We start from the raw sequence: 11,876 nt of genomic DNA, 5'->3' as shown, positions 1-11,876 counted from the left end.
CGGCGGCGGCGCCCGCGCGGAGCTTGCGCGCGTGCGATTGCTATTGCTTGCCATGCTCATGTTTCAGCTGCTTCGAGAGGAGTTCACAACGGACGCGAGGCTCGCCACGGCAGTCGCCGCCTTGCGCCCGCCAGGGGCGCTCGAGGCCGTGTTCTTAGCGGGGCTGCTGGCCCCCCTACCCCAAGAATGCCCAAAGGACCTTAGCCGTGAACTGTGCAAGCAATTTGATCCTGTGCAGCTGATGGTCGCGTTGACAGAGGTGTTCATCACCGCCGAGCAGCAGGCGGCGGCGCGCGGGGCCGTTCTCGGGGCGGAGGGGCGCGCGGCGCTCGCGGCGTGGCCGGCGCTGCTGGCGAGCGCGGCGGGGGCCGCTTGGGACGTAATCTGTTCGCGCCTGGCCAAGGGCGGGGACGCCGCGCTCCCCGCCGCCTCGCTGGCGGGGCTCCTGCCCATCGCCGTGCGGCAAGACGCAGCGGCCATGGCAGCGCTCGCTGCTGCGGCCGCGGCGCACGCAGCGCGCGTCTTCCCGCTGCTTGCGGCGTCTGCGCGTGTGCCTGGCTTGGAGCCGCATGTGCCGTTTTGGATCTGGCGTGCGATTCGCGAACTGACCATCGCTGGCCCCGTCGACGCTATCTTGGAAGCCTGCGGCGGGGTGCTGGCAAGGCATGCGCTTGGCTTCATCGGCCAGTCCGCCCGCCGCGTGCGCGGCGCCGAGGTCGACGGAGGCCCATACGTTCTTGCAGCGACCTCACAAGCCGCGCGCTTCCTGGTGCACGCGACCAAGGCTGAGCTGCAACCTGGCGCCGCGCTGCGCGTCAGCTGCGTCGCGGCCGCGCCGGGCGCGGCAGCTGCGCTGGTCTGCGGCGCACGAATGGGGCTTGCGGCGGTGCGCGCCAAGGGAGACGCCGCCTGCGTCGAGGGCCTTATCCTGGCCAACATATTTCAGTTGATGGCAATGGTGGCTTTCGTTGAGGCTCGGGTGGACCACAGCACCGGCGGCGGCGGCGGTGGTGGCGGCGGCGGTGGTGGCGAGGACAGGATTAGGGCCGGCAGCTGGCTGGGGTTGCTGCACGCCTTGGGGGCTCTGCCGCTGGTCGCCAATGCGCTGGCCGTGCCGGGGCTTGCGGGCGAACGCAAGGCTATGACTGCACTTGCTGCGGCAGTGCTGGCTTACAGCTCTCCTGAGCAGCAGCAGGACCTGCAGCGGCAGCAGCAGCAGCACGCGCAGCACGCGCAGCACGCGCAGCACGCGCAGCACGCGCAGCACGCGCAGCACGCGCAGCACGCGCAGCACGCGCAGCAGCAGCAGCAGCAGCAGGCGTTAACCGCGGGCGGCACCGAAACAGACGCGACAGACGTGCGGCGGCGCGCCTGGGTGGCACTGGTGGACGTGCGCACCAACACCAGCGTTAGGGTGATGCGGCTGCTCTGCGACTTCCAGCGGGCGGGCAGGGGCGACCTGGCTGCGACGCCGGGGGCGCTCGCGTTTGCCGCTTCCCAGGCAGCAAGCCTGGACGCCCGCGAGGCGGACAAGGGGGCTGACCTCCTGAGAGTCGTCGAGGAGTGGGCGGCGTCAGAGTGGGCGCAGCACGGCGCTGGCGGCGCCCGCAGCGGGTGGGCCGACAACACCAGCAACAATCACGGCAACTGCAAGAAGGGTGGCGGGCCAAATGAGAAACAGGCAGACCAGCCGAGCCCAACTGGCGGCGGGGAGCAGGCAGCCGCTGGGCAGGCTGAGGCGGCGGCGGCGGTGGAGCGCGCAGAGCGGTCCTTGGAGGGTCTCCTGCGCTTGGCTGCCGAGGCGGCGGCGGCCGGCGCCGCCTCAGCAACAGCAGTGGAGGCGGAGGCGCGCGCAGCGCTGGCGGAGCTGCGGGTGAGTGGCGCCTGGGAGCAGGCGGCGCAGCAGCGCGAACTGCAAAGACATCGGCAGGAACAGCAGCAGGAGCAGCGTAGCGAGCAGCAGCAGCAGGCGAAGGAGGATTGCGCTGCATCAGCCGAGGCCATATCTGCAGCGAAATCGCCCCAGCAACGGCAACGGGAGCAGCAGCAACCGGAGCAGCAGCAACCGGAGCAACCGGAGCAACCGGAGCAACAGCAGCAGCAGCAGCAGCAGCAGCAGCAGCAGCAGCAACAACAACAGCCACGGCAGCCCCAGGCGGCGCAGCAGCATCAGCCGTCGCCGCCGCTGCAGCGGCAGCAGGAGGAGCAGCAGCCGCAGCAGCAGCACCCGCAGCAGCAGCACCCGCAGCTGCAGCAGCAGCAGCCGCCGCAGCAGCCTCAGCAGCAGCAGCAGCAGCAGCAGCAGCCGGGCTCCAGGGGTGCCACCTGCCGTCAGATCGCAGCATGCGCTGCGTGCAGCGCGGCCGAAGGCGCCGCAGGCGCGCGGCTGCACCTGTGCCGCGGCTGCCGTCTGGCGTGGTTTTGCTCTGACGAGTGCTACATGGGCTACTGGCCGGCGCACAAAGCGGTGTGCCGCGAGGAGCAGGCGCGGCGGGCGGGGCAGGCGGCGATGGCGGGGCCCGCGTAGCCCTCAGGCTGTGAAATGCGTGGCGGTGCTGATGTCACATAGCTAATGGACGATTTTGTGCACCTAGACCTGCACCTTAGTCATGTATTATAGTCCACACTGTAGACAAACACACATGAATCTCAGGCCACCATTGTCCGGCACACTGATGAGACGTTGTTTCGAGAGGCGGCTGTTTTGTCTACAGCGACAGGAGCATATCACCACCAGTCGCTGTACACCAGTCACCTGTGCTGCCGGGGCTGTGCGTATTGCGCACGCTGCATGCCACCCCTTCTTGCCTGCCGCACGCACCCCTCAACCCACGCCTCCCTGCGTGCTCACCCTGCATTACCTCATCCCACCCACGCGCGACCGCGTGCACATGCATGCGCTGTCAAGAAAGTTTGCTTGCTTTGCTTCCTTGCATGTCCCTACCTGATGTGTGATTCCTTGTGTTAGTTGGTTCTGGCATCGTTTTTGTGCTGATTTGCATGTTATCACAAGTGCTTGTCTGTCTGACTTCACCACTGACCGCGCTGTCAGTGGCAAAGTTCGCGCGTGTTTCAAGGACACCGACACCAGCTAGCAAATCAGCCCACCTGCCACCCACTCCCCGCAAAACAGCATCTGCGTGTTTTGTTCGTCTTCCACTACCAGCCGCGTTGCGAGCCTGTCCAATCCACCACCGTCTTCCACACCACAGCGTGTCGTCGTCACTTACACCCCCCCCCCTTCGCTCGCACACCTTGCGCATTGCTGGGCAAAGTGGCTATTGACTGCATGCTGGTCTTGCACTGCCCCCTGCCAGGATTAAGTTGAGTAATCTGTGTACAAAGCGGCGAACTTGATTGGGGCAGGCGGCCCAACCTCCGTCACACGCCACCCTCACTGCAGGCTCTGCAGGCCAGGACCCAACCTGCCAAGTTCCATCCAAGCCGCAACCATCCAAGCCTTGCTTGAGTTGGTACATGCAGGCGCTGGTGAGGGTTCTGGTAGCAATGGCGCAGTGACCATTCAGGGCTCCGGGGGGCGGGGCTACCCGCCGCATAACAAATTGAGCGGCAACCCCACCCAGAGAACCGTGTTACGCGGGAGCCTCAGTAACGGCAGGTTTGATATCGTGAGCGTGCGTCATACGGTGGGTAATCCAATAATGATGGGGACGGCAGGCCTTGTCTTGCGGCTCGCGGAGCAGGGTCAATCACGTCCCAGTGCGTGCTTCTGGGCCGCCTCGGGAACGCTGCACGTGGTCTGATGCTGCTGGCACTGCTCGGAGCCGCAACGCCGGCCTGGTGGCACCTGCACTGCATACCGTGATCACGTCAGGGTCTGAGTCGAGACGCGGCGAGACCGCGGGCGGGGAGGGCCCAAGCAACCAGTGCGACAGGGGAAGCACTCCGTACGTGCGTGGTGGCAACGGCGACGGCGGGCGCGGTGTGGCGGAACACCCTCAACAGGTCCAGGCAGAGGCTGAGCGCCTGCTGAGCATGAACAGCAGCAGCAGCGACCTTAGTGAGGACAGATGGGGGCACCCCGGGCGATCTGACAGCGCGTCCGAGGAAGAGGAGGACTGGGATGTTGCTGGCCATGATGCACGGAGAGGCCGGCGAGTGCCGCTGGTGGCAGACGGTCTGGGCCCAGAAGCCATGGTGGGCGCGCCGGCCGCACCAGTCCAGGGCGAAGCTCCTGCAGCCCTTAGCAGCGGCTTGGTACTGCGGCGCGTCCGTCTGGTGATACCGTATCATGCGCGGCAGATACTGTACACGGTCAATCTGAAATACAGAGCATTCGTTCATCACGTTCACCATGGACAGCATCTTAGGCGAGATCGCCGCGGCCCTGCAGGCCCGCAACGGCCCAGCCGCGGTTCGCTTGGTGCGGGAGTTGGACACCTCTCGGTCCAACCTGCTGGAGCAAATCATTCAAGGCTCGGACTCCCTGAGCCCTGCAGTGTTCAAAGATGTGTTGGACGGCGTGCTGGCGCGTTGCGTCAGCGCAGGCGGCGCGAGCGGCACGCGCGCTGCTGTCGACAAAGCTAAGGACAAGCTGGCTAAAGAAGAGGTGCGATTGAGCTGTGCAGTTTGACCTCCACCTGAGCGCATCGCAGTGGCATCCAGCCGGGAGCCGCTGCGCTCGGTCTGGAGTTGGTGAGCGCACCCTTACTGGGCCTGCCGTCAGCTCAGCCGCCATCCCATCTGTCGCAGATCCTTGTAATAGACTTTTTGGCCAGTGTGGCCGACGACGCCAAAACATGGGCCAGCTGCGCGCCCCTGCGCTGCCCCGAGTGCGCCGCAGCAGCCGGCGCCGCCGCCGCGCGCGCAGCCGTGGCCATGGTTGCGGCCGGCGCGTGCGATCCTGGTGGCGGTGGTATCCTTGGGCGGCGCGCTCACGCGCGGCTGCTGGCGCTCACCCTGCTCGTTTCTCAGCTGCTTCGCGGCGACGCGGTGACGGATGCTAGGCTCGCCATTGCGGTCGCCGCCTTGCGCCCCAAGGGGACACTCGAGGCTGTGTTGGTGGCCGCGGCGATGACCACCCTACCGCAAGGCTGCCCAGCGGGCCTTGGCAGCGCGCTGCTTGCGGAGTTCGATCCTCTGCAGCTGATCATTACGGTGACCGACATGTTCATCAACGCCGAAGAGCAGTCTGCGGCGGCTGGGGTCGCGCTCAGCGCAGAAGGCGCCGCGGCGCTCGCGGCGTGGTCGGAGCTGCTGCAGGCTGCGGCGGGCGGCGCTTTTGAAGTCATCTGTTCGCGCCTGGCCAAGGGCGGGGACGCCGCGCTCCCCGCCGTCTTGCTGGCGGGACTCCTGCCCCTCGCCATGCGCGAAGACGCTGCGGCCATGGCAGCGCTCGCCGCGCAGGCCGCAGTGCGCGCGGCGCTCCTCTTCCCGCTGCTCGCGGCCACGGCGCGGGCGTCCAGCTTGCCCCGCGGAACGTCGCTTTGGATCTGGCAGTCGATTCGCATGTTGACCATCGCCGGCCCCACTGACGCCATATTGGCAGCCTGCGGCGGGGCGCTGGCAAGGCACGCACTCGGCTTCATCGGCCAGTCGTCCTGTCACGCGGGCGGCGCTGGGGTAGACAGGGCCCCCTACGTCCTTGCGGCGCCTGCGGTGTTACAAGCTGCCCGCTTCCTGGCGCACGCGGCCCGCGCCGAGCTGCGACGTGGCGCCCCCCCGCGCGGCAGCTGTGTCGCTGCTGCGCCGGGCGCGGCAGCCGCGCTGGTCAGCGCCGCGCGAATGGGGCTTGCGGCGGTTAACGCCGATGGAGACGCTGCCTGTGAAGAAGGTAGTATCCTGGCCAGCATCTGGGACTTGATGGCGATGGTGGCCTTTGTTGAGGCGCAGTTAATCGGCAGCGCCGACAGCAGCGGCGGCGGCGGCGCTCGGGCTGGCGGCGGGGATAGGGCCGGTCGCTGGCTCGGGGCGCTGCACGCCTTGGGGGCCATGCCGCTGGTTGCGGACGCGCTGGCTGTGCCGGGCCTCGCTGGCGAGAGCAAGGCTATGACTGCACTTGCTGCAGCAGTGCTGGCTTACAGCCTCCCTCAGCAGCAGCAGCAGGCGCAGCAGCAGGCGCAGCAGCAGGCGCAGCAGCAGCAGCAGCAGCAGCAGCAGCAGCAGCAGCAACATGCGTCGATCGCGGGCGGCACCGCAACAGAGGGGCCAGACCTGCGGCGGCGCGCCTGGGCGGCGCTGGTGGACGAGCGCGTCGCCTCCTGCATCTCGGGGATACAGCTGCTCTGCGACTTCCGGCGGACGAGCAGGGGCGACCTGGCCGCAACGCCGGGGGCGCTCGCGTTTGTGGCTTCCCAGTCAGCAAGCCTGGATGTTTGCATGTCAGGCAAGGGGGCTGACCTCCTGAAAGCTGTGGAGGAGTGGGCGTCCGCGGAGTGGGCGCAATGCGGCGCGGGCGGCAGCCGCGGTCGATTTGGTGACAGCGGCAGCGACGACGGCGGCAGCAGCACGAGGAGTGGCGGGTCACATCAAGATCAGACGGATGAGCCAGGCTCGCCGGGCAGTGACGGGCAGGCCGCCACAGGGCAGGCTGAGGCGCCAGCGGCGATTGTGCGCGCAGAGCAGTCCTTGGAGGCCATCGTGCGGCTGGCCGCCGAGGCGGCGTCGGCCGGCGCCGAAGCGGCGACGATTGTGGAGGCGGAAGCGCGCGTGGCACTGGCGGAGCTGCGCGTCAGTGACGCCTGGGATCAGTTGTCGAAGCAGCGGGGACTGCAAAGACAGCGGCAGGAACAGCAGCAGGAGCAGCAGTATGAGCAGCAGCACCACCAGCAGGAAACGGAGCAGGATTGCACTGCATCATCAGAGGCCACATCCGCCGCGCAATTGAAACCGCAACAGGAACAGGTCCAGCAGCAACAAGAGCAGCTTTGGCAGCAGCAGCAGGAGCAGCAACAGCAGCACAAGCAGAAGCAGCCACTGCAGCCGCAGCTGACTCAGCAGCAACAGCAGCAGCAGCAGCAGCAGCAGCAGCAGCAGCAGCCGGGCTGCAGGGGTGCCACGTGCCGGCAAACGGCAGCGTGCGCCGCGTGCCGCACGGCCGAGGGCACTGCGGGAGCACGGCTGCACATGTGCCGCGGTTGCCGTCTGGCATGGTTCTGCTCTGACGAATGCTACAAGGGCTACTGGCCGGCGCACAAGGCGGCGTGCCGCGAGGAGCAGGCGCGGCGGGCGGCGCATGCAGCAATGGTTAAACCTGCGTCGCCCTCCCGCTCGGTTTTGTGAGGTGTTACTTCTATCACAGAAACCATAAACACGATGTTTGTGCGCCCAGACCTGTGATTAGATGCTATGTGGCTGTCCATCCTTTGACCAAGGCCCGACACTTGCAGTTGCATCTTAGGCCGCCATTGTCCTGCACAGCAGCAAGGCGCCGTCTCATTACTGAGGTAGCTGTCTGGTCCACAGAGGCAGGAGCACCTCCCCACCAGCGCACCACTCAACTATCCTGCACAGGGCGGCGTTCATCACGCGCGCCGCATGCCACCCCCATCGACTTGTCGGATGCACCCACGCAATCCGCGCCTCCCTGCGCGCTCACACTGTATCACCACATGTCACCCTCGCGCGACCGCGTGCGCGTGCGCTACCGGTGTTGATTGCGTTGAATTGATTCCTGGAATGTGCCGTCGCAATATGATGATTATTTGTTAATGGTCTGTGTTGTCTTTGTACATTAGCATGTACTTTTGGCTGCGCAGTTCTGTAGCCGAAGCTCACGCCTTCAGCAAGGCCACCGGCATCCGCACTACCACCGCAGCAGGCAAATCAGCCCACTTCTACCCTGTTACCCTGGCAACTGCATTGACCCCCCTCTGCGCCCACGCACCGCTCTCCGGACGTCGGCTTCCAAGCCGTGGCTGCGTCGACCGGGGGTATGCATCCGCGAACACCCTGGGCATGGACCAATGCACCAATGCACAACTTCGCAGCTGGGTTTCAGCAGGCCACAAACCAGGCCTGCTGGGTCCTGTTCACGCCTCGCTTGCGTCGGTGCCCGCATGCGTGAGCATCCACGGGCTTGCATGTAGATGTCGTAATCATGTTGTACGCGCTTCATCATCATGCCCGATGCTGGGGACGGCCTTGTTGTGCAGTTGGTTCATCACGTTGGGTTCAGTGCTTGTAGGTCGCGGAGGGGGCGCTGCGTATGGTCTGACGCCGGCGGGCGCTGCGCGACAGCGCGAGGCCGGCCTGGTGGCGGCCGCGCCGCACGTGGCTTCGATGTCAGCAAGCAGAGACAAGGGCGGGCATGCGGGTTGGGAAGGTCCTAGGAAGCTGTGCTCCTGAGAAATCACCTCATGCAATTGCGGTGGTGGTACTGTGCAGACAGCGCATACGCTCCTGCCTGGCCTCGGATAGCGGGGAGGTGCATCTGGCTCAGGCTGGCCTGGACCCTGATGAGCAGCAGGTCGGCACCTGGTGACGCTGCCGCCTGGCACATCAGGCGTTATGCCACATGAGGCTTTTGCTGGTGATTATTGATGGTATTGCGTATCATCATTGTGTACAACCACATGTCTACTGCGATCAGAACAGTTCGCCAGTGCCAAGTATGAAGTAGCCCACATGATCGCGTTCATAGGTGATAGGTCTCTGAGAATCGATCAGGCAGACCGGTACATGGCTTGATGGGAGCGGCGACGCGCGGCGTATCCATCCGCGCACACCCTGGGCATGCACCAATGCACCACTTTGCGCTCCTACCGCCGCAGGAGAGGCTGCCGCGGATGTGGAGGCGGCGCTGCTGGCGGCGAGCGACCTCGCGGCGCCGCAATGCCGCCGGGAGTGGCTGCCGTCGCAGGTGGGCAGCCGTGGCGCAGCGGGATGATAGGGGGCAGGGGAGGTTTGAGCGGTTGACTGCCAATCCTGTTGCTGACGCTGGCCTGCGGCCTGCCCGCATGAATACCTGCACGGCAGTCTTTGAAGGATTGTCTTTCCAATTGATCCTTTGCGCTGCAGGGCCCGTTTGGTGGCGCCGCGCAGCTCCTGACATTGCGGGACGGCTGCCGCGGGGCTCTGCTGGTTGGCCTGGCCATGCAGCCGTCGCCGCCGCCTCCGACACAGCAGCAGCAGCAGCAGCAGCAGCAGCAACAGCAGCAGCAGCCGGACCCCGGCGCCGCGTACGCCGCGCGCCGCACCGCCCTGGAGGCAGCCCTGCTGCTGTTCTGCTCCGCCGAAACTGTTGTGCTACTCGTGCCGCACCAGCCCCTCTCGGCGCAGCCTCCGCCACCAGCGGGCCCGGACGCGGCGGCTGCGGTTGCCACGGACGACAGTCTGCTCGGCCCGCTGCCGGCCGCCGCGCAGCAGCTGCACATGTTGCTGCAGGTCAAGCGGTTGATGGCGCACGCACACCTTAATGGCGGGAACGGCGGCGGCGGCGGCTCCGGCATGGGCGGCAGCCACACTCCAGAGGCAGCGGCCGCGGCGGCGCTGCTGTCGGCCGCGCCGCCGGTGCTGCACCCGGTTATCTGGAGCGGCGGCGGCGGCAGCGGAGGGCCCGGCGCAGCAGACGACCTACAACGCCTACAGGCAGAGACAGAGCGGCTGCTGGGCGGCAGCAGCAGTATCGGCGGCGGCGGCGGCAGCGCAACCCCTTTGCATCTGGCGAGCGGCGACGCCCCTTGCGCCGGCGCGGCCACCAGGGCGGGCGCAGGCCGGCTGTTTGTGTGGGGCCGCGCGCACGTGTGCAGGCCGCTGTGTGTTGGCCTGGGCGGCGTGGCGGCCGCTGTGATGGAAGCTGCCGGGAAGCTGCTATCTTGTGAAGCATTGGGCGTCTCGCTTCCAGGCGACAAGGATTGGTTGGAAGACGAGGAGGTGTTGGTAACGGCGGGCGGCGGCGGCGGGCTGCAGCGCATTGAGGACTTGCTCTGGGGCGTCGCATCGCCGCCGGGCGCCAGTGTCAGCAAGGACGGCGCCGGCGCCGGCGCCGGCGCCGGCGGCCTGGCTGGACGCTGGGCGGCCCTCCAGTGGCTCCTGCATGGCGGCGGCGCCGCGAGCGGCCACCAAGCTGCGGGCGGGCGGCCTGGAGGGGTTGCCCCAGGCGCGGGCGGAGGCAGCGCCGGAGACGGGGGCGCCAAGGATCAGGGCAGCAGCAACAGCAGCAGAAGCAGCAGCGACGCGAGTGAGGACAGCTGGGGCCAGGCCGGGCTGTCTGGCAGCGCGTCCGAGGAAGGGGAGGAGTCCGAGGATGCGGCGGATGCGACGCATGAAGGGGCCGGCGGGCGCCGCTGGCGGCAGACGGTGTGGGCCCAGGAGCCGTGGCGGCCGCGCCGGGCGCGGCAGGAGCAGGAGCGGGGCGCCTCGCAGCATCCGCAGCAGGGTCAGGGGCCGGCGCCGGTCGTTCCCGCGTCCGAGATTCTGTCGGCGTTTTCAGATCCCGCGTTCCACCAATCGATGCGCCGATGCGCAGCGGCCGCCCACGCGGCACTCGGCGTATACCTCCTGGTGGGATGTTTCTGTTTGAGGTTTGAATCCTGGTTTTGCGCATATCAAATTGCCTGAGTCAGCCACGACCTGCTGGCCCCCTCTGTTCTGCCTTGAAAGCGGATGTGCCGAGGGGTTGGCCCTTGCTCAAGCAGCCTCCGAGCGGCCCGGGCCCCAGCAGCTCGTCGAAGCCGGCGCTTGGACAGGAAGGCGCCTCGACAGGCGGCAGCTGGTTCGCAGCACTTCAACAGGTCACCATTAAACGAACTCTCCTAAGCTTCGTCGCGTTGACACTCCACACAGGGGCTCCCGGAGCGCTATTCGGCGGATGTTCATGCCGCCGCCGCCGCCCGCGCGTCGGACGCCTTCGCCGCGCGCGCCGCCGGCCCCGCGGCCGCCGACTACGCGCGGCGCCTCTTGGTCGCCTGCCTCGACCACTGGCGGCGCGGCCGGCAGGCGTGCGGCGCCGCGAGCCTCGTCGCGCGGCGCCCATGCGTCCTCCCGCCGCATGGCGCGGAGGCGGCCGCGCCCGGCGCGTCGGCTGCAGACAGCGAGGCGCTGGCGGCGCCGGCGGCGTCGGCGGCGCGGCACGAGTCGGGCGTGCTCCTGTGTGTGGCCGATCCCGACGGCTCGGCCCTGGGGCAGCCCGCGGAATGGTTCACATTGGAAGAGGCCAACGAGGCGCCTGCACAAGCACTCCTCGCCGCCCGGCGCGCGGCGCGTGCGGCCGACGCGCCGTGCGGCGCAGCAGGGGAGGGGCGGGCGCTGGAGGTGCAAGCGGAGCCGCTCCCTGGCGGCGCCGCCGCCGCAGGGCCCGCAGGCGGCGGCGGCAGCGGCGGCCGCGCGCGGCGGCGGGCCACGGCGACGGTGCTTGGGCCGTGGGCCAGCTGTTGGGCTATTGCAGGCGGCGGCAGCGAGGGCAAGTACGACCCTGCAATGGGCCTGCAGCAGCCAGGCTTTGTGGGGGGCCGCAACAGGTTGCTGTGCCTGGAGCTGCGGGCGCCGCCGATCCGCCGGCCTGGGCCCGGGCAGCAGCAGCAGCAGCAGCAGCAGCAGCAGCAGCAGCAGCAGCAGCCGGGCGTCCCGAGGCAGCCGCCGGCGGCGCCCTCGCCGCCGCCCACGCCGCCGCTTTCGCAGCAGCAGCAGCAGCAGCAGCAGCAGCAGCAGCAGCAGCAGCAGCAGCAGCAGTCTCACCACCAGCAGCACGCGCAGGCGGCGCGGGTGGGCCCGAGTTGGTCCCTGGTGGCCGGCGCGCGAGCAGGCGGGGCGGGGCCTGCGGCTGCGCCGCGTGTGCTGGCCCCAGAAGAGTTTCCCAGCCTGCAAGAAGTGATGACGGGCGGGGCCGCAAATGCGGCCGCAGCCGGCCCCGCTGCGGCCGCAAGGGCGCCGGCCGCGCCGGCGGCGGCGGCGGCCGCGGCGGCGCAGACCGTGGA

General features: G+C 68.1%; 2 protein-coding genes across 2 annotated transcripts; both read left to right on the top strand.

Annotated features, from left to right (window-relative positions):
* Positions 1-58: 58 nt before the first annotated feature.
* MNEG_9046 (hypothetical protein) lies at positions 59-2,527 on the top strand (the record flags this gene model as incomplete). The annotated part of the gene is made up of 1 exon (XM_014042483.1): positions 59-2,527. The coding sequence occupies one exon, from the start codon at positions 59-61 to the stop codon at positions 2,525-2,527; it is 2,469 nt and encodes an 822-aa protein (XP_013897937.1).
* Positions 2,528-4,315: 1,788 nt separating this feature from the next.
* On the top strand, positions 4,316-11,773 carry MNEG_9045 (hypothetical protein; the record flags this gene model as incomplete). The annotated part of the gene is made up of 6 exons (XM_014042482.1): positions 4,316-4,570; positions 4,714-6,694; positions 8,733-8,821; positions 8,980-9,702; positions 10,747-11,664; positions 11,747-11,773. The coding sequence occupies 6 exons, from the start codon at positions 4,316-4,318 to the stop codon at positions 11,771-11,773; spliced, it is 3,993 nt and encodes a 1,330-aa protein (XP_013897936.1).
* Positions 11,774-11,876: the final 103 nt, after the last annotated feature.

The sequence above is a fragment of the Monoraphidium neglectum genome (genome assembly GCF_000611645.1).
Source record: "Monoraphidium neglectum strain SAG 48.87 unplaced genomic scaffold scaffold01801, whole genome shotgun sequence".
In the NCBI taxonomy this organism is placed as follows: Eukaryota; Viridiplantae; Chlorophyta; class Chlorophyceae; order Sphaeropleales; family Selenastraceae; genus Monoraphidium; species Monoraphidium neglectum.
Note: the sequence above shows the minus strand (reverse complement) of the source record. Positions and strands in the feature narration are given on the sequence as shown.